General features: G+C 39.9%; 1 protein-coding gene across 8 annotated transcripts in view; it reads left to right on the forward strand.

Annotated features, from left to right (window-relative positions):
- UIMC1 (ubiquitin interaction motif containing 1) overlaps positions 1-24,915 on the forward strand; it is a 114,851-nt gene that overhangs the window by 69,556 nt on the left and 20,380 nt on the right. For 6 of the 8 annotated variants that reach the window (XM_024247357.3, XM_024247359.3, XM_024247356.3 and 3 more), the window contains 2 exons: positions 1,195-1,298; positions 9,159-9,312. In XM_024247357.3, coding sequence (XP_024103125.2) covers positions 1,195-1,298; positions 9,159-9,312 — 258 coding nt within the window. The remainder of the gene's footprint in view (positions 1-1,194; positions 1,299-9,158; positions 9,313-24,915) is intronic. The other 2 variants (XM_063724519.1, XM_054556314.2) reach the window with 1 other exon arrangement.

Genomic DNA, 24,915 nt, shown 5'->3' on the forward strand with positions numbered 1-24,915 from the left:
TGCAGTGGTGTGATCATAGCTCATTACAACCTTGAACTCCTGACCTCAAGTGATCCTCCCGCCTCGTCTTCCCAAAGCATTGGGATTGCAGGCATGAGTGACTGTGCCCAGCCAAACTTTTTAAAAACAAAAGACTAGATAGGAAATATTTTAGGCCCTGTGGGCCATATAGTCTGTTGAGACTATTTGGTTCTGCCATTTTAGTGCAAAAACAGCCATAGACAGTACATAGATGAATGAGCATGGCTGTGTTCCAATAAAACCTTACTTAGAAAAATAGGCAGCTGACAGGATTTGGCCCATGAGCTGTATCTAGTTTTCTGGCCCCTGCACTAGACTACAAGGGACCCCATCTTACATTTTCATATTACTGATAATGAGTATAATGCCTGGGACTTGATGTTCAGTTAATATTTGTTGAATTAATAGATGCTGCTTAAAGAATATATTAAAGAAAGGCATATCTTTGTCTAGAATGTATATTCTATTTCTGGTCCCAATTTCTGTTTTTGCTAGTCATCTCTTTAACCTCAGCACTAACATTGGCAGGTTCTTGTTTTCTGTCAAATCAGTATACTTTAAAACTAGAATTACAGTGGAAATAAGCCAGTTGATCAGTTGGTCAATGAATAAACAAATTGTGATATATCTATACAATGGAATGCTACTCAGCAGCAGAAAGTATGAACTATTGATATTATGTGACGACATGGGTCCATCTCAGACACATTATACTAAGTAAAAGAAGCTGGACACAAAAGACGTGATTCTATTTATATGACATTCTAGAAAAGACAAAATTATAGGAACATAAAATAAACTGGTCATTGTAAAGTTTGTTGCAGTGACCAAAGAGGTAGGAGATTGACTGCAGAGGGGTACAGAGAACTTTTTGGGGTCTTGGAAATGTTTTATATCTTGATTATAGTAGAGGTTACGTGGTATAAATGGTAGTATATAAATGGTATACATTTGTCAAAACACATTAAACTGTATACTGAAAATTTATGAATTCTGTTATTTGTAAATTATGCCTCAGTAAAGCTTTAAGAAGGAACAAACTAGATCTATTAATATATTGCCACCACAGTATTGTCATATCCTAAACTTTAGGGGAAAATAGGCATGTTTGTTTTTCTAATTATGAAAGCACAAAATGAAAATTAATGGGATTTTAACTTTTTCAAATTACAGAGACACAGCTAAGTTCCTCTGAAACTTTTGACCTTGAAAGACGAGTCTCTCCAGGTAGCAGAGATATCTTGGATGGAGTCAGAATAATAATGGCAGATAAGGAGGTGAATATTTTCCTCTATATTTTTTTTCAGTGGTTTCTTTCTGTTGGCAGTCCTCTCTCTGATGCAATGTTGACATTGGCTGAAAAGATTTAGGTGGCAGGGGGTTTTAGTTTTGGGGGCCCTTATGTCAGGGAGAGATTTTTACAGTTAAGATTAGTTCAGCATTGTTTTTAAAAATAACAGTAGTTACCATTTCTTGAGTACTTTTGTGTGCATTATTATTTCTATTAGAGATGGGGAAACAGAGGCTTAGGATGTTTAATTTGCTCTAAATCATACTGCTAATAATGGTAGAAATATAATTTGAACATGGGTTTGAATCCAAAGTTATAGGGCACTTTTTATTATGTACCAATAAGTAACAGAGACAAACAGTCTTGGAAAAAATTACTATATTATGATGTATACATAACTTTCAGCCCTAATTTGATCAGAAATTCAAAGTCAAGATAGCTGTCTGATAAAATAAACAAATCTATTTGCATCATTACCTTTCCTCACTTTACATATATGGCAGTAACCATAAAGCTGATTGATACAAGTTCATACTTCTGATTAAGATTCTTGGTGTGTATATTTTTCCTTTTCTTTTCTTTTTTTTTTTTTTCTTTTTTTTGGGATGGAGTTTCACTCTGTTGCCCAGGCTGCAGTGCAGTGTCACGATCTCGGCTCACTGCAACCTCTGCCTCCCCGGTCCAAGTGTTTCTCCTGCCTCAGCTACCCGAGTAGCTGGGATTACAGGGGCATGACACCATGCTCAGCTAATTTTTATATTTTTAGTAGAGACGGGGTTTCACCACGTTGGCCAGGCTGGTATTGAACTCCTGACCTCAAGTGATCTGCCCACCTTAGCCTCCCAAAGTGCTGGGATTACAGGCATGAGCCACCGCGCCTGGTCCTCAGTGGGTATTTTTAATGTTAAGTCTAACAAAACAGTTTACCTGGAATTCCTTTAAAAATTTTAAAATCTTAAAAATCTGTTGCTGTCACAAGCAACCTGAGAGTTAGCCAAATTCCTCAGTAGAAATAAAGATTTTGGTTACATTGGTGTATACTTTCTTATCCTGTGCACCTTAAGAAAGGTTCCTTTTTGGCCGAGTGCAGTGGCTCATGCCTGTAATCTGAGCACTTTGGGAGGCTGAGGCAGGCGGATCACGAGGTCAAGAGATTGAGACCATCTTGGCCAACAAGGTGAAACCCTGTCTCTACTAAAAATACAAAAATTAGCTGGGCGTGGTGGTGCGCATCTGTAGTCTCAGCTATTTGGGAGGCTGAGGCAGGAGAATGGCTTGAACCTGGGAGTCGGAGGTTGCAGTGAGCCGAGATCGCGCCACTGCACTCCAGCCTGGCAACAGAGCAAGACTCCGTCTCAAAAAAAAAAAAAAAAAAAAGAAAGGTTCTTTTTTATATTCTGGAATTTTTTTTTTTCCTCCTTGAGACAAAGTCTTGCTCTAGTCTCCCAGGCTGGAGTGCAGTGGTGCAATCTCGGCTCACTGCAATCTCCGCCTCCCAGGTTTTTAGTGATTCTCATGCCTCAGCCTCCCAAGTAACTAGGATTACAGGTGCCCGCCACCATGCCCAGCTAATTTTTGTATTTTAGTAGAGATGGGGTTTTACCATGTTGGCCAGGCTGGTCTCAAACTCCTGACCTCAGGTGATCCACTAGGCCTCCCAAAGTGCTGGGATTACAGGCGTGAGCCACCGTGCCCGGCCTGGGATTTTTAAAAAACAGTTTTTACAATAGAAGTTAGATCCTCTCCCTGGTCTCTGCGCTGCAGGTAACTGGGTAAATATTGTGCCTTCATGAATCATGCACACTGCCTGGTTCTCTGGAACCTGATCTGTCACAATTGACCAAGATTCCCTGATGCCAGTGGTGGTAGGAAAGACGATGACACTCCCTGCTGCAGAGTGACTGACGACAGATCCTGCTCCATAATGTCAAAATGGCCTCTGGATTGTTTTCTCAGGAAGAAACAGAATCTTCTAAATGAGAATGAAGAAACAGAATATTATTACCATAGTCATCCTAACATACAGAAGAAGCCCTTAGTTGAGGCTGATTTCATATCCATCCATGACTGCAGACGAGACTATTCTTTGTTTGGGTCAAAGAGCATGAACCCTATTTAGAATTTATGGTGTACATGTCTGTGCTACTATATATCAAATAGATGGAATCATAATAGCCTTTCTCACATTGAATGTCCTCTTTTTGGTGTTGCTGTTTACTGATATCTGTGGATGTCTCTAAACAGTCTTAGAAGTTTCCATTAAAAGAAGTTAGATGTACTGTAGATTTTAAATCATGTACTAGTTACAAGTCACTTATTAGACAGAATGGAACATTTTATGTGCACAAAGATAGTATAAAGGGTGTAGACTCTTGCCATTGGGATCTGTGTAGGTCATTTGTCCTAAAATTTCTTGTTTACTGGAAGGTGTTATGGTGTAGTACAAGGAGCTTGAGCATTGCAATTAGAAGACATGGCTTTGAGTCCCAGCTCCACCATGTTTTGAATGTTGCGCAAATTAATCACTTTATTCATTCACTAGGTAGCTATTTATAGTTTGTATACTTTGTGCCAGTCATTGTTTTAGACTCTTGGGATACAAAAATAAATAAGAAAAACAGTCCCTGCACTCAGAGGGTTCTGGTAAGGAAGGAGACAGACATATAAACAGATAATTATAATTATAATGTGGTCTGACAAAGGTAATGATGGATTCCTAGGGCATTAGGGAAGCACAGAAGAGAAATGCTTTTCTGAATTTCAGTTCTTCATATGTAAAATGGAGGCAGAAATATCTATTTTACTCGGTTGGTTTGCAGGTGAAGTTAGATAATATAAAACACGTAGCAGAGATTTGTCACAAGTAGAAGTATCATGTGGAAAGTCATATTATTTTACTGCTTTGTAATATATTACTGTTTATTAGTTTACTTATGACAGAGAATTGCTCAACAGTATTTGAGGTATTTGGAAGTACCCATGGCACAACTGTATGTAGTCCCTCTTGATTTCTGACAATAGTCAGCTTTCTTTGGAAATAGTGTTTCTGAATATCTTGCCTGAGAGTTTCCCTTAGTTGGAGTCTTAGATAAATATCCTATTCTCAGAAGAGCTAATAGAAGTTATTCAGAGTCCTCCAGAGCTAGTTCAGTCAGTTAAGTTTTTAAGTAAACTATGTTAAGAGTTGTGTGGTGAGAAGGGGAAGATCCAGAACAAGGAGATTTCTAAGCTACACATAATTGGGTGGGGGAGGGATGGAGAGTTTGGTGATTTGCAGGACATGCTTTTGTTTTCACTGGGTTCATTTCTCTTGAAGTGAGGTATATTTTTTTTTTTTTGAAGTCTGAAGTTAAGGACCAACAACCTTTAAGATGTCGACATTCAGTATCGTAAGTACCTCTTTTGAAAAATAGTTGTATAATTTTTTTTTTTTTTGAGACGGAGTCTCGCCCTGTTGCCTAGGCTGGAGTGCAGTGGCACAATCTCACTCTGCAAGCTCTGCCTCCCAGGTCCACACCATTCTCCTGCCTCAGCCTCCCGAGTAGCTGGGATTACAGGCGCCCGCCACCACGCCTGGCTAATTTTTTGTGTTTTTAGTAGAGACGGGGTTTCACCGTGTTAGCCAGGATGGTCTCCATCTCCTGACCTCATGATCCACCCACCTTGGCCTCCCAAAGTGCTGGGATTACAGGCATGCGCCACCGTGCCTGGCCGAAAAATAGTTGTATAATATTTTAAAAGAAGTAGAAGGGGAGGGGGGAGGGATAGCATTAGGAGATATACCTAATGTAAATGATGAGTTAATGGGTGCAGCACACCAACATGGCACATGTATACATATGTAACAAACCAGCACGGTGTGCACATATACCCTAGAACTTAAAATATATATATATAAAAAAAAAAAAGAAGTAGAAGCAACTCTGCAAAGAAATCCCTGACTGCATGGTCCTAATAAAAGCTGCTTTGCTTGCCTTTTTCTCCCTTGAGGTTCTTCCATAGTAGTTAATACTTAAACAGACTTTTTAAATGATGCTGGAAAAAATACCTTATTTTAACATAAAAATGTTCAGAAACCTTCAGGGTTGCCTATGAACAGTGGTTGGAAGTGGGCTTATATTCATAATAACACAATTGACTACTCCGTCTTGAATACATTAATAGTTAAAGATACATTCTCTGCATTGTATAGAGCTGTGATGAATACAAAGGAGTATAGTGCTCAGTGTGGGCACCAGTGACACATTTGCGTCATATAACATTTCTGTGCTTAGTGAACTTTAGAAGGCCAAGTAACTGCCCATTCACCACTAACTTTAAGTAATTCAAGACTACTTGCAAATTTTAGGGTATATTGATCCCCTTTACCCCCCTGCCATCCTTCTGCTCAAACAGCTTTGCTATTTTTCTTTTCTTTTCTTTTTTGAGACCGGGTCTCCCTCTGTTGCCTAGGCTGGAGTGCAGTGGTAGGATCTCGCTCACTGAAACCTCCGCCTCCTGGGTTCAAGCGATTCTCCTGCCTCAACCACCTGAGTAGCTGGGACTACAGACATGCACCACCACCCCTGGCTAATTTTTGTATTTTCAGTAGAGACAGGGTTTTGCCACATTAGCCAGGCTGGTCTCAAACTCTTGACCTCAAGTGATCCATTCGGCTTGGCCTCCCAAAGTGTTGGGATTATAAGCGTGAGCCATCGCACCCGGTGATTTTTCTGTTGTTTTCTTTCTTTCTTTCTTTTTTTTTTTTGGAGGCAGAGTTTTGCTCTGTCACCCAGGCTGGAGTGCAGTGGCGCAATCTCGGCTCACTGCAGCCTTCGCCTCCTGGGTTTAAGCGATTCTCCTGCCTCAGCCTCCTGAATAGCTGGGATTATAGGTGCGTGCCACCACGTCCAGCTAATTTTTGTATTTTCAGTAGAGATGGGGTTTCACTATGTTGGCCAGGGTGGTTTTGAACTCCTGACCTCCTGTAATGTGCCTGCCTTTATTGCGGGATCTGGCCAGCAGCCCGCAATGCAACGGGGCTCTCTCTTTGTTCCTAGGTGGATCAGCAGGTTGAGAAATAATAGACACACACAAGATAGTGAAAGCTGGGTCCAGGGGGGTCACTGCCTTCTGGTCCCGCGGTGCCAACAATGCACGTGATATACCAGCATTTATTATTAAGTTCAGTGAGGGTGAGGGTAGGTTAGTGAGGGATTTAGGGTCATTTGATTATGAGGTGAGATGGTCACATGGGGATGAAGTAATTCTTTAACATAACATTTGTATGTAGAAGTACAGTATATTTCTGTGTAGAAGTATAGTATACAGAGATAAGAATTTACAATATAATATGTGCCTCAGTAATTTCTAACAGAGCCTTAAAACAGAAACACAATCTTTCCATAACCTATGATTAGCAAGATATTAATCAGCAGTAACAATTGCAACAAAAGCTGGTTACAAACAATCCATGGAAACAGGACGTGAAGCTAGACAACCGGTTAGACCAGAGATTGTCAGAAGGGAGTATGCCTTAACCCTGAAGAGGCCTAGAAGAGCCGCGGCAAGATGAGGGCGTTTATAGCCCTATCTTACCCATATGGACAGGCGCCCCCCATGCGTCCGTTTATAGGCTCCCCACAAGGGTCGCATTCCATTCCCAGAGCTATGAACATCTGCTTCTGGGATAGAAATCTTGGTGATGTGAAACCTCCCTGACTGCACGTCCATTCATAGGCTCTCTGCAGGGAGAAGCACATCATGCTCTGTTGGCTCGTTCTGGTAGTCCAACCTGGCATTGTCTTTACACAGTCCTGCATGCAATTTTGTATTTACCTTAATCAGGAGCATTTCATCTTTTATTCCATAGCAATATTTTCAGGGGGTCTCCCTACATGCCTTGGCCTCCAAAGTGCTGGGATTACAGCCACTGTGCCTGGCCAGCTTTGCAATTTTTCAAGCTTTACAACTTTTCCTTTTAAGATTTATGAACAGAGGAACCTGGATTTGTGAGCAGCTTAGTGATTAAATTTGGAAAACATAGGACCTAGAGCTTCCAGACCCACTTGACTTTCCCCACCTTGTAGAGAAGAAGAATAAATAGAACCTGATAGTTTCTTAGTTCCTTGCAGGATCCGCTTCCAGAAACAAGGTGGAATGGGAGGGAGGCTTTTTATTTCTGCCACAACATGATAGAATGGAATTACTGAAGGTTTTGGTGCCAAGTGGGCCTGGGTTTGTTCACTTAGTAACTTTGTGACCAGCAGGTTACTTTGCTTTTCCAAGCCTCAGTTTCCCCTTCTGTAATAGCAGAGCTAGTGATACTTCTGACCAGTGGCTTGTTGGGAGGGATGGATATGGAAAATGACTGGTGGAGCCTGCATAGTGTAAGAACTCAACCACTGTTCCTTTCTCATGTTTTAGGTTTTACGCCTTTAGGGTATGTCTTTTAATAAAAGGCAGGTGGTGTTGAAAACAGGACATTTTCTGGCAGTTTGACTTGGTATTTAGATGGCCTGTTTTCATCTCTGCTGGATCTCACTCATAAGCATTAGGTTTTAGAGATAGCCCCAACCCCTTACCCCAAAAGACCCAGTTGACTCAGAAGTCAAATTATCTGTGCATTGAAGTTTTGGTCGTGTTTTGTTCTTGTATCAGAAGTTATTTTATTTGTTTTCCTCATGTAGTAAGGTGTAATGACAGCCCGGGTGTCCCTTGCTTTAAATGTAAGCAGTAGCTGTGCAGGACGTTTTCACATTGATTGGATAGGGCATGCTGTCCTTTGAAGCAAGTGTTAGGCAGTAGTGCTGCAGTGCTCACACACACTGTTGAATTAATCACTGCAGAGTTCTTGGCTCTGATCAACCTGTGTAGGTAAAATAAAACTGCCTTTAAGAGATACCAGCAACTGTAGGAGAAATGATGACTACAAAACAGAGAGGAATAAGAGATAGGTTTAAGAGTGGCTTTGGCAGAATTGATTATTTTAACTAATGAATTCTTTCGTGCTTCTTAAGTATGTAGATCTTAGTTTCCTCTTTCAATCCAGAAAGTCACAAATAAAACACAGGTCTTAGGTCTTATGGGTCTAAGTACAGACTTATGTTCTTAACTTAAATCCTAGTTGTGCTGTTTTTGGCTTAGAGCTCTTTTGTTTTCTAACTCCTTATATCTTAAAGTCACTTACAGTAATAACAGTCCTTTTGTGAAATTGAAAATGTGTCCTTAAGGTGCTGTTGATATGCAAAATGTGAAACCCAGCAGGCACAGCATACTGATGCAGTGAGGATTGTGCCTTACAATGTGGTAGAGATCAGTGCCCTCAAGTTTTTGAGGCAGATTCTAGTCCTTCGTTTGAATCTCAACACTCCCACTGACTTGTTCTGTGACTTTGCAAATTGCTTTACTGTTTTACACAAGTATTTTTCTCACGTGTAAAAAAGGAGTGTGCTAATAACTTTGTAAGATTAAATGAGTAATACATATAGAGTGTTTAACACATAGTTGTCAGTATAAATATACTTATATATAAACGAGTAATATATAAACTTACATATATATATATAAACGAGTAATACAGGTAGAGTGTTTAATACATAGTTGTCAGTATAAATATACTTATATATAAACGAGTAATATATAAACGAGTAATACATGTAGAGTGTTTAATACATAGTTGGCAGTATAAGGCACTGAATAAGTATTAACTCTATCAGTAGTATCTCTGAATCCTTACTCCTGAATTTGATAAGCTGTTGCTGTCTCTTTGAAAGTAAGTGAAATATGGGGTGGAGTCTCTTGCAGTTCGTTGTAGGGAATGATATGAACTGAAGCTGTTATAACTGCTGTTTGTCATGTTCTTCAGGTTGGTAACAAGGAAGATGCTGAGAAGGAAATAGCTATTTCTACCTTCTCATCCAATAACCAGGTATCCTGCCCGCTATGTGACCAACGCTTTCCACCCACAAAGATTGAACGACATGCCATGTACTGCAATGGTCTGATGGGGGAAGATACAGGTAAAGACCCACCAGGACAGCCAAACTCTTACTTTTTTGTGTGGTGGTTTTATAATCCTATACATTACAATGCAGGGAAAAAACAGATAGCTGTTCTTCAAAGTTGAAGTTGTTATTGGTCTTGGGTTTTTTCTATCTAGTTATTTTTCTAGTACTTTTATGTTCATCATTACTTTTAGCAGGTATTTTGTCTTGTTACACATGCCTCAGGAGAAGGGGAAGGGAAAAGTCTTTCATTTTTTAATGTTTTTTTTTGTTTGTTTGTTTGTTCTGTTTGTTTTTTGAGCCAGAGTCTCTCTTTGTCACCCATGCTGGATTGCAGTGGCACGATCTTGGCTTTCTGCAACCTCCGCCTCCCAGGTTCAAACGATTCTCTTGCCTTAGCCTCCCAAGTAGCTGGGACTACAGGCTTGCGCCACCATGCCTGGCTAATTTTTTTTGTACTTTTTTTCAGTAGAGACAGGGTTTCGCCATGTTGGCCAGGCTGCTGTCGAACTCGTGACCTCAAGTGATCCTCCTGCCTTGGCCTCCCAAAGTGCTGGGATTACAGGTGTGACCCACTGCACCTGGCCCAACCTTTTTTTTTTTTTTTTTTTTTTAAGACGGAGTCTCGCTTTGTCGCCCAGGCTGGAGTGCAGTGGCGCAATCTTGGCTCACTGAAAGCTCCGCCTCTTGGGTTCACACCATTCTCCTGCCTCAGCCTCCCGAGTAGCTGGGACTACAGGTGCCTGCCACCATGCCCAGCTAATTTTTGTATTTTTTTTTTTTTAGTAGAGATGGAGTTTCACCATATTAGCCATGATGGTCTCCATCTCCTGACCTCGTGATCCACCCACCTCAGCCTCCCAAAGTGTTGGGATTACAGGCGTGAGCCACCACACCCAGCCTGCAGCTGGCCCATCTTTTAACGTATTAACTTATTCTTTTACATAGGTAGCTAAAAATCAGTGCAGTGCAGTGGACTTTGCATTTCAACTTACGTATTCAAATATTGAGATTGCTGTGGAATTTGAGGAACTAAGTTCTAGAGTTGCCCATTTTTCATTCAAAATAAACCCCTTGTAGGTTTTTTTTCCTCTTTTTGTAGTTTGTTTTAATAGAAATTCTACCTAGAGACAGCAGCTGAAAAATATCACTAATTTACATTCATGTCCTACATATCATATCTCTGCTGAGTTACCGAGGAGCTGTTGGTTTATCTCTTTAAGAGTGTACCGAAGGCCAGGCGCGGTGGTTCATGCCTGTAATCCCAACACTTTGGGAGGCCGAGGCGGGTGGGTCACCTGAGGTCAGGAGTTCGAGACCAGCCTGGCCAACATGGTGAAATCCTGTCTCTACTAAAAATACAAAAAATTAACCAGGCGTGGTGCTGGGCTCCTGTAATCCCAGCTACTCAGGAGGCTGAGTCAGGAGAATTGCTTGAACCCGGGAGGCAGAGGTTGCAATGAGCCGAGATCGTGCCATTGCACTCCAGCCTGGGCAACAAGAGTGAAACTTCATCTCAAAAAAAAAAAAAAAAAAAAAAAGTCTGTACCAAAATCCCTAGTTTTCAGACAGCATAAGACATTGATCAAGAAAATCTTATTAAAATCACAGCCCTCGAAATACCACCTCTGGTTTGGCCTGTTTATGATTTCAAACTGTAAATATAGTCATGTCAGCACAGCTCTCTGTGGTCTACCATGCTGAATGTAAACCTAGGTAATTGGAAGTGTTGCAGTGTTCTTCTCAGTGCTGCTCGATTCCTGTAACTTAGGTGTATTTAAATGTGACATTGTATAATTGTGAAGTGTTTTTTAAATTAAGATTGCCAGAGAGGCAAGGCACATGTTATTTACTTTTCTTGAAGTAATATACTTTATAGTTATTAAATAAGGAAGTACATAAACACTTAATTTAATAAATTTGTTGATTTTTCTGATTATAAAGTAGTACATGTTCATTGTAATAATAATGGCTTACATTTATTGAATACTTAAAATTAGGCACTATTTACATAAACGGGACCATGCTATATATAGCTCTCTCTATATATTATTCTGCAACTTGTCTTTTTTATTTAGCAGTAAATTTAGCTCTTTCCATGTGCAGATAAGTTTTTGACATAGTTGAGGTCTGACTGTCTGTAAAATTTTATATTCTGCTTTTTCTGTTTATAGCGTAAATATTTCATCATGTCACAAAAGTTATTTATAAAAATATTTCTAATGCCTACATTATATTTGGTAACCTGGATTGCTGTCATTTACTTATTACATATTTGAAATGCTTCAAGTTACTGTGTTATAATCACATGGTACTGAGCCTCTTAGCCTAAAATTGTCACTGTATTTTGGGATTATTTCCCAAGGATATGTTCCCATATGGGGTGACAGTAAGGTAGGCTCTGGAGGGCCAGTCAGTTTGAGCTTGAGTCCCACCTCTGTTACTGACTTACTAGTGTGTGACCCTGTGCTAATTTCCAAGCTTCCCTTTATGCATCTGTGAAATAATAATAACTACCTTGTTCAGTTTTTGTGAGGTTAAATGAGATATTTTAAGGAAAGTACTTAACACGGTACCTAGCACATAGTAAATACATAAGAACCATTAGCTGTTGTTACTATTCCCAGTAGTGAAATTACTATGTCAGAGATTTTTTTTTTAAGGGTCTCTGTGCATAGCATTGTAGTCCCTAAAAACAATGAAAGTTGAGGACCTAAATCTGGCTATCAACCACTTTTAGTGGGAGAGCACTGAAGGACTGCAATCTAAATGCAGTTTTAATTTGACAAAGCTCTTTAGTCTGATTTTTTTTTTTTAGCTGAGCATTCCAGTGACTAAAAGAATTCTGGGGCTGAGCATTTCAAAGGAAAGAGACTATCTTGTCTGTCTTACTAAGCACTTACGCAGCTGGTATTGGGTATCTGAGTCAATGACTTACTCAATACAACATCAAGGTCCAGAAATAAATGAGTTTGAGAAACTGAATGCCCCCTTGAGCTCTAGGAATAGATGACCTCCTTCAGGTCAGAATGATCAGGTAAGGAGTAGCATAGGATAGCTTCTACTGACATCTCCCTTACTGAATTCCACTAGTTGGTGCTAAAATAGGAAGCTTTGGCATTTATAACTGTCAGATATCTTTTAATTACAAGATAATTGCTCTTAAGCCGGTCTTCCTTACTGGAGTGTGGTGAGAGAACTCAAACTCACATCCCCAAATCCTTGTGGTTGAAATTGATTCAGGCTTGTTCCTGAATTTTCTCAAACCAATTTTCAGACTTATGCCACTAGAACCAGGCCATTTAGTTGGGCAAAGTAGACTGAGTCTTATCATCATCATCATCCATTCAGGGAGGACATTTCAGGTTCTCCTTGTTCTGCTGGGTCCAGGATCAGTGACCCCGTCTAATGCTGTTCAGTTGGATTTACACTCTGGATATCGCAGACTTTCAGACATGATAGATGTAAATGTGTTTTTTGATACAATAGAAAGTCCCTATATTCTCGGCATCATATGTCTTTATAGCTTTGATGCGAATACCCCAGACCTCCATGTGAAGATGTCTGCTATATCCTGAATGACAGTCACACTTTCTTTTTCATAGGGAAATTTGTTATAAAAACTAGTTTAGAAGACAAATTTAGAATATAGTCATGTGTTGCTCAGTGATGGGGATGTGTTCTGAGAAATGTGTCATTAAGTGATTTTGTTGTGCAAACATCATAGAGTGAGTGTACTTACACAAACATTGATGGTGTAGTCTACTACACACCTAGGCTATAAGGTATAGCCTATTGATCTTGGGCTACAAACCTGTACAGTGTGTTACTGTACCGAACACTGTAGTCACTTGTAACACAATGGTATTTGTGTATCTAAACACATCTAAACACAGAAAAGGTACAGTAAAAATATGGTATTATGATTTTATGGCACCCCCATCATATAGATGGTCTGTTGTTGGCTGAAATGTCTTTTTGTGGCACATGACTGTACTACATCCTTCTTTTGAATGCCAACGTGTCTACCTAGAGCCAGAAGTTTGCTTCTTTTCTATCACCTGTTACTTCATATTTACCTTTAATTCATCCAGATATTTTGGAGCTTTTTTTATTTTTATTTTATTTTATTTTTTTTTGAGAAAGGGTCTCACTCTGTCACCCAGGCTGGATTACAGTGGTATGATTACGGCTCATTGCAACCTCTGCCTCCTGGGCTCCAGTGATCCTCCAACCTCAGCTTCATGAGTAGCTGGGACTATGGGCACACACCACCCTGCCTGCCTAGTTTTTTATATCTTCTTTTGTAGAGAAAGGGTCTCACCATGTTGCCCAGTCTGGTCTTGAACTCCTGGGCTCAAGCAGGCATCCTGCCTTGGCCTCCTAAAGTGTTGGGATTACAGGCGTGAGCCACCTTGCCTGGCATTGCACTTTTTTTTTTTTTTTTTTTTTTTTTTTTTTTTATGGTGCTAGACCTTATGAAGCTTACTAAAGAAGTTTTAAGATTTCTGTCTTCAAGGAGCTTGCATTATCAATGGTGAAATAAGCATTTCCCCAAGAAATTAATTACAAGATGACACAAGTGAATAATTGTTTACCCAAGTAAATGTCCCTGACAATGGGAGAGAGGAGAGCTGCAGTGAATAAGGATGAGATCCCAGAAAGAGTGGGCTTAGCCTTGGCTTTGCAGGCTGGTTAGGTCTGGATAAAACCATAGCAAGGTAGAGGGCCCTTTCTCTTCCTATGGGTTTAGATAAGATGAGAAGCAAGGGAAATGGCCATTAAATAACAGCTTCGTTTTAATCTTCCTAAGAGAGCTCTCTGTTGATTTTTCAGGCCTTATGAGAGGGAGCAGGGTGCCCTCACTGGAACCATTCTACTCTCTGCATGTTCCTCTACTTTCCTGGGAACAGAGCTTGGGGGTATAGGTGGGTTGGGGAAGTAGAGGGATTATGCAGAGCACCTGCTAGTGTACTTGGTGTACAATAGGTACTCAGTACATTTGATCTCTTTACTTGGTTTCCCCACCAGCTTGCCTGCCCCGTCTTCCTTGCCGGAGACAGAAGTTAGTGATTGTGCTGGTTCCTCTTAGCTTTATATGACTGGAGACAGAGGCCAGGCTCCCAACCTAGTTTTTAAATCTTTTGTAAAAGGAAGCCTTTTTTTTACTGTGGAAGGAAAGGAGTAATTTTCCCTTTTTTTTTTTTTTTTGAGACAGGGTCTTACTCTGTATCCCAGGCTGGAGTGCAGTGGTGGAATCATGGCTCACTGCAGCCTCAACCTCCCAGGCTCAAGTGATCCTTCTGCCTCAGCCTCCCAAGTAGCTGGGACCATAGGTGCATGCCATCACGCCTGGCTTATTTTTTATTTTTTGTATAGATGGAGTCTTTTTATGCTGCTTAGGCTGGTCTTGAACTCCTGGGCTCAAGTAATTCTCCACGTTGGCCTCTGAAAGTGCTGGTATTATAGGCGTAGGCCATCATGCCTGGCAAGTTACTTTTCTTGAAGACACATAAGCCAAGCTGGGAGACCATTAGCCCAATGCTTAAGGGGTGGAATAAGAGAGGACTTAACCTCCCAGTATTAAGTATCTAGCTTTTCACTCCTTCCTGTCTTCCCCTGAAGCGGATCCTAGACGTGCTTGGTTTGGTTGTATAAAAGAAATAGCAATTAGAATCATTTACATAAAGTGTCTACTATTTATGCCTACTTACCGTGCAGCACAATAACAATTATGTATATCATTAAATATATGTCTGACTAACTTTGCTATAAGTTTTGATTATAATACTACACACTGGTTAAGTTGGCTCAGTCTACTCAGTTTTTTGCTCAATGACATTGTTGTCTATTCAGAACTATGAAAAATTAGAGGGAATGCTTTTGTTTCTTTTTTTTTTTTTGAGACGGAGTCTCGCTCTGTTGCCCAGGCTGGAGTGCACTGGCACGATCTCGGCTCCTGCAAGCTCTGCCTCCCAGGTTCATGCCATTCTCCTGTCTCAGTCTCCCGAGTAGCTGGGACTACAGGTGCCTGCTACCACGCTCGGCTAATTTTTTGTATTTTTAGTAGAGATGGGGTTTCACCGTGTTAGCTAGGATGGTCTCGATCTCCTGACCTCATGATCTGCCCACCTCGGCCTCCCTAAGTGCTGAGATTACAGGCATAAGCCACCACACCTGGCCGAGGGAATGCTTTTTAAAGGTAATGTTTGAGGGGAGAAGATTGACTACATTGATCTAGACTAGAACAAATGCACATTGCCTTTGCATTTACTTTCTGGAAAATGTATCTAAGGCCAATTGTGTTAAACACCTAGGGAGAATGAAAGCCCCCATTTACTCATTCAATACATATTTATTGTATACCTACTATATAACAGATACAGTGAGCAGAATATACAATTAACAGAATATAAGTCCCTGTTCTCATGGAGCTTATTTTCTAGTAGTGGGAGGCAGACAAGAAAACAATAAATATACGATATTTCAAGTGGTGGTAAGTACTTTAGAGAAAAAAGTAAAGCAGAGGGAGAGGGGAATAGGGAATACTGAGGTCTCAGGAGGTAGCAATATAAAATAGGTGATCAGGGAAGGTCTCCTTGAGAAGATGACATTTGAACAGGGATCTAGAGTAAGTGAGGGAATAAACTAAGAAGATTGTGAGGTGGGGAAAGTGCTACAGGTAGAAGGAATAATAAATGCAAAAACGCTGAGGCGTGAACAGGTTGAATGTGGCTGGATTAGAGTAAGTAAGGGAGAGATAAACAGTGAAACCAGAGAGGTAACGGGGGAGGAGTGCAGATGGACAGATCACAGGGTTCTTAGGCCATAATAAGGACTTTGGCTTTTCCTTGAGCAAGGGAGGAACCACTGGAGGGACTTGAGCAAAGAATTAGTATTTAAGCAAAGGATCACTCCACTCTGGTTGCTACTATGTGGACGGTAGATTATTGGGTTGTGGGACAAGGGTGGAAGCTGGGAAAATAGAGTCAATATTTTGTTTTTGGCACTATGATAAAGTAGAAGAAATGTTGGTTTTAGAACTAGGCAGCTCAGCTGTAATATTTCCTAACTGGCTAATATTTGACAAGTTATCTCTTTCAGGATCAGGTTCCTCATTTGTAAAATTAGTATGAGGATTGCCATGAGAATCACAGACACTTTGTAAAGTACCAGGCATTGTGACTAGCATGTAATAGGTATGCAGTAAAACAGTGGCTGCTATTATTATTGACTGTGCTTTCCTGTCTGTGTAGTCTTTCTGAGGTCTGTTTCTGTGTGAGATGATGAGACATAAAAGATAAGCCACTAGTTGGGTAGAACTAAGGGAAAGAAGAAAGGCAAGGCATAAGAGTCAAAGGGCTAAGAATAAGTTAGGGAGAAATAGATTATAGGAGAGTTAGGGAAGCTGAAGGCATTAACTATATACACTTTGAGTCTAGATAGAGGGTGTGGCTTAGAGTCAGGATACTGCTAGGAGTGGACTTTCTCTTCAGGGATATCTCCTGGAAAAATAATGGTGGATGGGTTGGTAGGTAGGAGGAGGTAGGAATTCTTATTATAGATATGCCTGAGAGTTAACAGAGAAGGACCAGGGCCTAAAATAGGCTTGACTTGTGACTAAGCAAAAATATGTAAGACCTCAGTATCTCTAAGTAAAACTTACTTCTTAAATTAGACAAAGTTGGGACTTGTTCTGTTCTATATATGCCTACCTAAATGTAATTTGTACCCTGTCCAGTCTTCTCACTTATATTAATGTGGCCTTTGTGGTACCCAGGATAATTAAGTATATTGCTATATTGCTACTGGTACCTAGCTAGTGAGATATTGACAATTGTGAAATAGCCTAGGTTTTATAGAAGTAATATGGGTTTTGGGGACAGACTGACCTGTGGGGATATATACAAATCAAATATGGGCCCTGATCTCACTGGCATTTTAGTTCAATTAGGTAGATAAGACATGAACATGCATAACTGTAATACAAGGTCAGAACTACTAAGGGACATACAAATAAAAATACTGTAGTGTTTCAGAGGAAATACAGTTAGAGATTGAGAGGGAAGGGTATTAATGTAAGAGAACGGTAGGCTGAAATCACATAAATAGAAAAATGTGAAGAGTGTGTAGGAAAGAACAAGCAATTCAGTGTAGTTATAGTGTGGGCATTATGAAAGGAAATGGTAGGCAGTTGGAGAATGACAAATGTAACCTGAATCATGTGGGTTAACATTTGTATGAATTATGAGGGTCAGCATTATGGAACAGCATTTTTTTCAACTCAAAGAATTATTGGTGTGTGTTACTAAAATAATTATTTGTGTGTTTACCCCCATTGTAGTATATAGGACTCTTGGATGCAGGTGTTGGAAATATGATTTCAGTAACCTTAAGCAAAAAAACCAAGTTAATGTGTGTAATAATTGGCAAGTCTGATTAGGGCTTAGGCTGAGCTGGATCTGGGAGCTCAGATAATGTCTCTCCATCTTTGAATCCAGTGGTCTCCGTTCAACAGATGGCCTCTTCTTAAGGGACAAGCAAAATGGCTGCCAGCAGCCATAGCTTTTAATGGAAAGAAAGAATTTTTTTTTCCCTCAGACCATAGGTTAGTCTAGAGGAAGACTCTGATAGGCCTTTCTTGATTAAAGGGTCCACTTATGGTGTAGTCACTGTAACCAAGTAGATGGGTATGTATTATTAGTCAGAACAAGTAAAGGAAAACCCTTTTACTAACTATGAGAAATTCTGTTAGTATCTGTCAGACAATTCTGTAAGTCATAATAACAGAAAACATCATTAATAGTGGGTTTAACACGTGGGATTTCTTTCTCCTCACATCACAAGTCCAGAGTGAGGCAGTGGCTCATTGACATAATTGAGGATCAGGCTTTTGCCTTCGGCGCTACAGTCATAAACTTGTGGCTTGATTCACGGTTTCAAGATACTCATTGCATCTCTAGGCTTCTCATGTATGTTTGAGGCAGGAAGACGGTGAAAAGGTAAAGGGACATGACTGCTTACTCTGACTCCTTTGATCTAATACTCATTCCTGCGTTCTCATGGAATTTGAGCTTATTCTAAATTATGGTTGAATTAAGGCAGTTCTAAATTTAGTGTTTGTTCATACCTCTTAAGTGTTTATATGTCTTTTTGTGTATAAAATTATTTTATCTCTAAAGTCATTGATTAATTCCTTTTTATAGTGGTTCACCTTAAGATTTTTTCATATCCTGCTGTTAGTGAAATATTGTGCTGGATGCTGAGGGTGAGGAGGAGGGGCCTAAAAGACCCAAAAGATGATAAGGGATATAATACAGAGCTGAATAGGATCTCAAATTTATACTCAGAGAGTTTACAGTCCAGCAAGGGAAACAGACTTGAGTATGACTATATATAGTACAATTCAGTCGAAGTGCTAAAATGTAGGCACTAACCGCCCACAAAGGAAGGTATTAAATCTGATTGGTGATTGGTGGAGTAAGGAAGGGCTTCTTGCTTAATTGTTCCCCTAATATTGGGCATGACTTTTTTTTAACCTATTTTTTTTTCTATTAAAGATAAACATCTAGGGCCAGTCATGGTAGTTCACACCTGTAATGCAAGCACATTGGAACGCTGAGGTGGGAGGATCAGTTAAAGCCAGGAGTTCAAGACCAGCCTGAGCAACACAGGAAGACACTATCTCTGCAAAAAATAAAAAATTAGCTTTGTGTGGTGGTACATGCCTGTAGTCCCAGTTACTTCGGAGGCTGAGGTGGGAAGATTGCTTGAGCCCAAGAGTTGGAGGCTACAGTGAGCTGTGATTGCACCACTCCACTCCAGCCTGAGTGACTGAGCAAGACCCTGTCTCAAAAAAAGGAAAAAAAAAAAAAATCTAAACTAGCAATGAGCCTTGTAATGTAGTTACTGAAAGTGTAATTACTGGATTATATGTATAAAGTTACCAGTAGCTTATGAGAGCATTCCTTTTACCTCCAAATACTGAGGGATATTCTTTTAAAAAATATATGGCGTAGTAATAGATAGTAACCAGTGGCATTTCATTGTACTTTATGTTTCTTTGATTAGTAGTGAAGTTGACATTTTTTGTTTTTTAAAAAGTCAATTTATATTTCTTCTTTGAAGAAGAATTCTCTGAAGTTTGCCTCAGTGTCTGTTGGGATCTCAGTATTGTTCTTATAGTTTATACAGGTTCTTTATAAATGATTTACTTTTTGCCTCGAAGGTGCTTTCCAGGGTTTGTTTCACTCATCCATCAGTTCTCACAAAATTTCCAGATTTATGCAGCCTGGGCCAGCAGCCCCCTTCTTGTGTGAACACTGCCAAAGCTTTTATTTCTTGAAGTAGAAGCAGTGCTGATCCTGCAGAAAGGTCTAATCGGTGTGAACAGAAGTGGCACTGATGTAGGGAAAAAGAGTATTCAAATCCATGTAGAATTAAGAGGGTGGGTGGGCAGCAAGTAGAAAGGATAAAGAATTCATTGCCTCCATGCTGTTCCATTCCTGTGAAACAAACAAACAAACAAACAAACAAAAGAATTCATTGCTATTGCTGACTGGGTGAAGAAGCTAGAGATAGAATGAAGAGGAGGTGGGGCCTGGTCACCGGGGGTCAGCAGGGGCTGGATGCCCAAAGTATTACGTTTAAAGGAACTGAGATGTATCTCCAGAGCAACTGGGAATTTAAAAATGTACCTTCTTCCACTGAACAGAAAAGTAATAGAAATGAAACCAACGAGTGAAATACATATATTTTGCTATATTTATTCTTTCTGGTAGGTTGCAAGAGCAAGCACTTTCCCTCCCAGTATTAGGATTTGGCTGATACATATCTGGGATTCTGCTGTCTGTCTGTCTGTCTATATCTGTCTCCTGTTTTTATATTTGCCGCCCCCCCCCCAGTATTACTTCATAAATGTCATCTAACATGCCGTTTGAAATTATTTATATTCATGACATTGCTTATAGTTTTTAACTTTCACAAATAATACAAAATGTACTTAATTCTTTTTCCTTGTTGTGGGACTATTTTTTGACAGAGGAAACCAAAATCACAGGAGCAGCTTATAAAACAAAACGCAAAGAAATTTAAGAAAGGATGTTTTGGAACAGAGCCTGGGCACTAGGTCTTATCAGCTATAAAGTAGATTCTTCTTTAGTTGGCTTCACCCTAGAACTGTTCAGTGTTTTCTGGAGAGGACATTATCTTATTTGAATGCCCACAGTACTGACATACACATACTCTTAGCTACTGGATGAACTTGTAGACCAGTGTTTCCACCCCAGACTTCTGTTACACTGCATGCATTTTACTCCTCTGGGATTAATAACGTAGGAGCTCCTCTCTGCAACCCCCGTGGTCTCAGTTGTCTTCTTTTTTTTTTGTTTGTTTTTTTTTTTTGAGATGGATTCTCGCTCTGTCGCCCAGGCTGGAGTGCAGTGGCGCGATCTTGGCTCACTGCAACCTCTGCCTCCTCGGTTTAAGCAGTTCTCTCCCTCAGCCTCCCAAGTAGCTGGGATTACAGGCAGGTGCCACCACGCCTGTATTTTTAGTAGAGGTGGGGTTTCGCTATCTTGGCCAGGCTGGTCTTGAACTGACTTCGTGATCCACCTGCCTCAGCCTCCTGAAGTGCTGGGATTACAGGCGTGAGCCACTGCACCCGGCCTTCAATTGTCTTCTAACAACTTTTGTTCAACTTTTCTGTGGAACATTTCCTCATGTCAGCTCCACTAGGTTACATTGATAAAGTTGCTGTATGATGTGGCATGTGAAATGGCAGCCTGACTGCAATGTAGGTCTGCATGAATTCTCAGTGCTTTTACTCCTCCCATCTTGTTCCTCTCTTAATATTGACTTTGCCTTCACTTCAGTTATCCCTATTCATTGTACCTTCATGCTAAGGAGCCCCGCACCTCAGGATTTCTCCTAGCAGTTTTCTTCTGCCAGATGCTTATTCCTTCCTTGAAAAATAAAATAGCTCTTTTTAACACCTGAGTTAATACCCAAAGCATTATGTGTTAAAGGAATATTAACAGAAAAACCATTTTAGAGAAGTTCTTCACTTCATGATCTTAGTCACACTTTTAAATTCAGCCATCTAGAGCATTTCGAGAAAGATAAAAGTTCAAGGAATTAATATTAGATCAGTGATCTCCATTAGAACTATCTTAGAGCCACAATCAGGACTATAATTATCTATTATTATAAGGATAAGTTTTTGTTATCTCCATTTTACTGATGATGAAACTAATATTAGAGAACTTTAGTACTTGCATTGTCAGGCAGTAAGCAGCAGAGCCAAGGCCCAGAGCTAGCATTCATTACTGTGTTCTTTCTGCCTTCCATGTGTAGAGCTGGGACACACAGGGGAATGTTTGAGAAGACCATGGAAGCCTCAGTCGGTTTCAGGAAAGCAGAATGCTATAGTCTTTTACCTCTGAGTGCAAACATGAATTCTCATCTCATCAGAATTGACCTTGTCAGCTTTTCAATTACCTAGAATAAATGGTTTGATGGATTAGACTCTTTCCTGGTGAACAGCGTCCATGTGACATAGTTGCCTCTGTAAACCTGTGAGTGCAAAGTCAAAAAAAGATCAGATGAACATTACTTCTTTCTGGTGGTAGCTGTGGAGATTGACCATACATAGACTGATCTCTTACTGAGGAGTTTTCTAATGGCCCTATATAAAGGAAATGCTTGATAACAAGATAATATTTTCTGTTTAAGTAAAAGGATTTAATTTGCCGCGTCTTTATAAGCCATGCTTAACATTAAGCCACATTAGCTACCATTTATGAGCACCTGCTATATACCAGTAACAGTGCTTTTTGTATATTGTTTTAATCCTCATAACAGTCTTTTGAAACAGGTGTTATTTCACTTATAAAAGAGGAAGCTGAACTTGATGGGGAAATAATTTCCCCAAGATCACATACTTAGAAAGTGACAAGAGCTGGGGTACACCAAGTTTAACTCAAAAGCTAGTACTCTGTGCTCTATAGAATCTTCCAGGAATGTTCAGATTTTTTTGAAAAAGTAAGTTTCAGGATACTAAATCCAATATGGTGGTCAATATATTGTTTAAGAATTTGTGGTAAAACTGTGTGTTTGTATAAAAAGAAAGTATATATACTTCTTTTTATATATAATTTTGAGAATATACAGGAGAGATGGCTCACGCCTGTAATCCTAGCACTTTCGGAGGCCGAGGTGGACAGATCACTTGAGGTCAAGAGTTCGAGACCAGCCTGGCCAACGTGGTGAAACCCTATCTCTTACTAAAAATCAGCCGGGCATGGTGGCGCCTGCCTGTAATCCCAGCTACTCGGGAGGCTGAGGCAGGAGAATCACGTGAACCCAGGAGTCAGAGGTTGCAGTGAGCTGAGATTGCACCATTTCACTCCAGCCTGGGCGACAAGAGCAAAACTTCGTCTCAAAAAAAAAAAAAAAAAAAAAGCTGGCTGGCCGTCCCATGGTTTGCCAATCCCTGTTCTAGAGAGCTGGTTTTTCGTTTTTGTTTTGTTTTGTTTTGTTTTTTTGAAACAGGCCACACCTGGCTGAGAACTGGTTTTTCAAAATGTCCTCTGTAGTTAACTAGGGTTCTGTAAAGGTGTGGGAAGGGCAGAATGAATACTGGTAACACTCCAACTTTACCACCCACCTCATCCAGAGCTCTACATTTATGTATTTTACATATTGGGTTTCATGTGAAATTTTATTTGAAAATAGAATTCTCTCTTTTTTTTAATTGAAATTTGGCTGGGCGTGGTGGCTCACGCCTGTAATCCCAGCACTTTGGGAGGTTGAGGTGGGTGAATCACTTGAGGTCAGGAGTTCGAGGCCAGCCTGGCCAATGTGGTGAAACACCATCTCTACTAAAAATACAAAAAATAGCCAGGCGTGGTGCTGCATACCTGTAATCTCAGCTACTCAGGAGGCTGAGGCAGGAGAATCGCTTGAACCCAGGAGGTGGAGGTTGCAGTGAGCTGAGATTGCATCATTGCACTCCAGCCTGGGCAACAGAGTGAGACTCCTTCTCCGAAAAAAATAAAGAAATTCATGGGTCTGTGACACACTACTGGTGTGTTTTTTTTTTTTTTTTCTTTTTTAAAGAAATGGTGTCTTATTATGTTGCCCAGGCTGTTCTTGAACTCCTGGGCTCAAGTAATTTTCTTGCTTTGGCCTCCCAAAATGTTGGGATTATAAGCATGAGCCAACCATACCTGACCACTACTGGTCTTTATAATAACAGTGACTGCTATTACTACTATTTTGTGCAAGTCACTATGCACTTAATGCAGTTAACTCTTATTTTACCTGATCTTTGCAGGAACCTTACAAGTTAGGCTTTGTCATCCTTAGGGAGAAGTAACTTGCTCAAAATCATTAAGCTAGTAATTGGTAGTATGGGAATTGAGACTTAGACCTGTTTATTTCAGGGCCTATACTTTTTTTCCTCTCTATTTTGAAAATTTCAGATTTTAGAAGTACGAGATACAAAAATAGTGTACTTTCTTTATCCTTCCTATTTCTCTTCTTTTTCTTTCTCATATGTATATTTTTACATATATGGACTTTTCCCTGGCCATTTGAGAGTCAGTTGCATAAATCATGACACTTTACCTCTAAATACTTTAATTAGTATGCTAATTAAAGCATACTCTCTTGTTGTTGTTGTTGTTGTTTGAGACAGGGTCTTGCTTTGTCACCCAGGCTGAAGTGCACTGGCATGATCATAGCTTACTGTAACGTTGAACTCCTGGGCTCCAGCAGTCCTCTCACCTCAACCTCCCTAGTAGCTAGGACTACAAGCACTCATCACCACACTCAGCGAATTTTAATTTTAATTTTAATTTTGTAGTGATGGGGTTTTGGCTATGTTTCCCAAGCTGGTCTCAAGCTCTTGACCTCAAGAGATCCTTCTCTCTTGGCCTCCCCAAGTGCTGGAATTGAGCCACTGAGCTTGATCAGTGTGTATCTCTTAAGAACAAGATCATTCTCCTACAAAATTGTAACACCATTATTATACTCAAGAAATTTAACATTAATGCCAATACTATTATCTAGTATACAATCCACATTCACATTTCCTCAGTTGTTCCAGTAGTATGCTTTGTATCTCTTTTTCGGCGTAAAGGATCCAATTAAGCATCATACATTGCATCTAGTCATATCTCTTTATTCATCTTTAATTCAGAGGGTTTCCCCAGTCTTTTTCCCTCCGTTATTTTATTATGAAAATTTTGAATACACAACAAAGTTAGAAGAATCTTACTACTTAGATTCCATTAATATCTTACTATGTTTTATTACAAATCTATGTATCTCTCTAGCCATCCTTTAATCCATGTTATGTTTTTGATGCTTTGCAAAGTAAGTTGCAAATATTGGTTCATTTTCCCTGAAATACTTAAGCATGCAAATCATGAACTAAGTTCCAGTATTTGTGTGAAATGCACAAATATTAAGTGTAAATTTGCAGAGTTTGGGCATATGCATATACCTATCAAGACATGGAGCATTAATATCACCCTGGAAGATTCCCTCATATCTCTTCTTCACCTCTCCCCCTAAAGGCAACCACTGTTTATTTCTGTAAAATTCTGCTTATAT

Source organism: Pongo abelii, chromosome 4 (assembly GCF_028885655.2).
Source record: "Pongo abelii isolate AG06213 chromosome 4, NHGRI_mPonAbe1-v2.0_pri, whole genome shotgun sequence".
Classification (NCBI taxonomy): Eukaryota; Metazoa; Chordata; class Mammalia; order Primates; family Hominidae; genus Pongo; species Pongo abelii.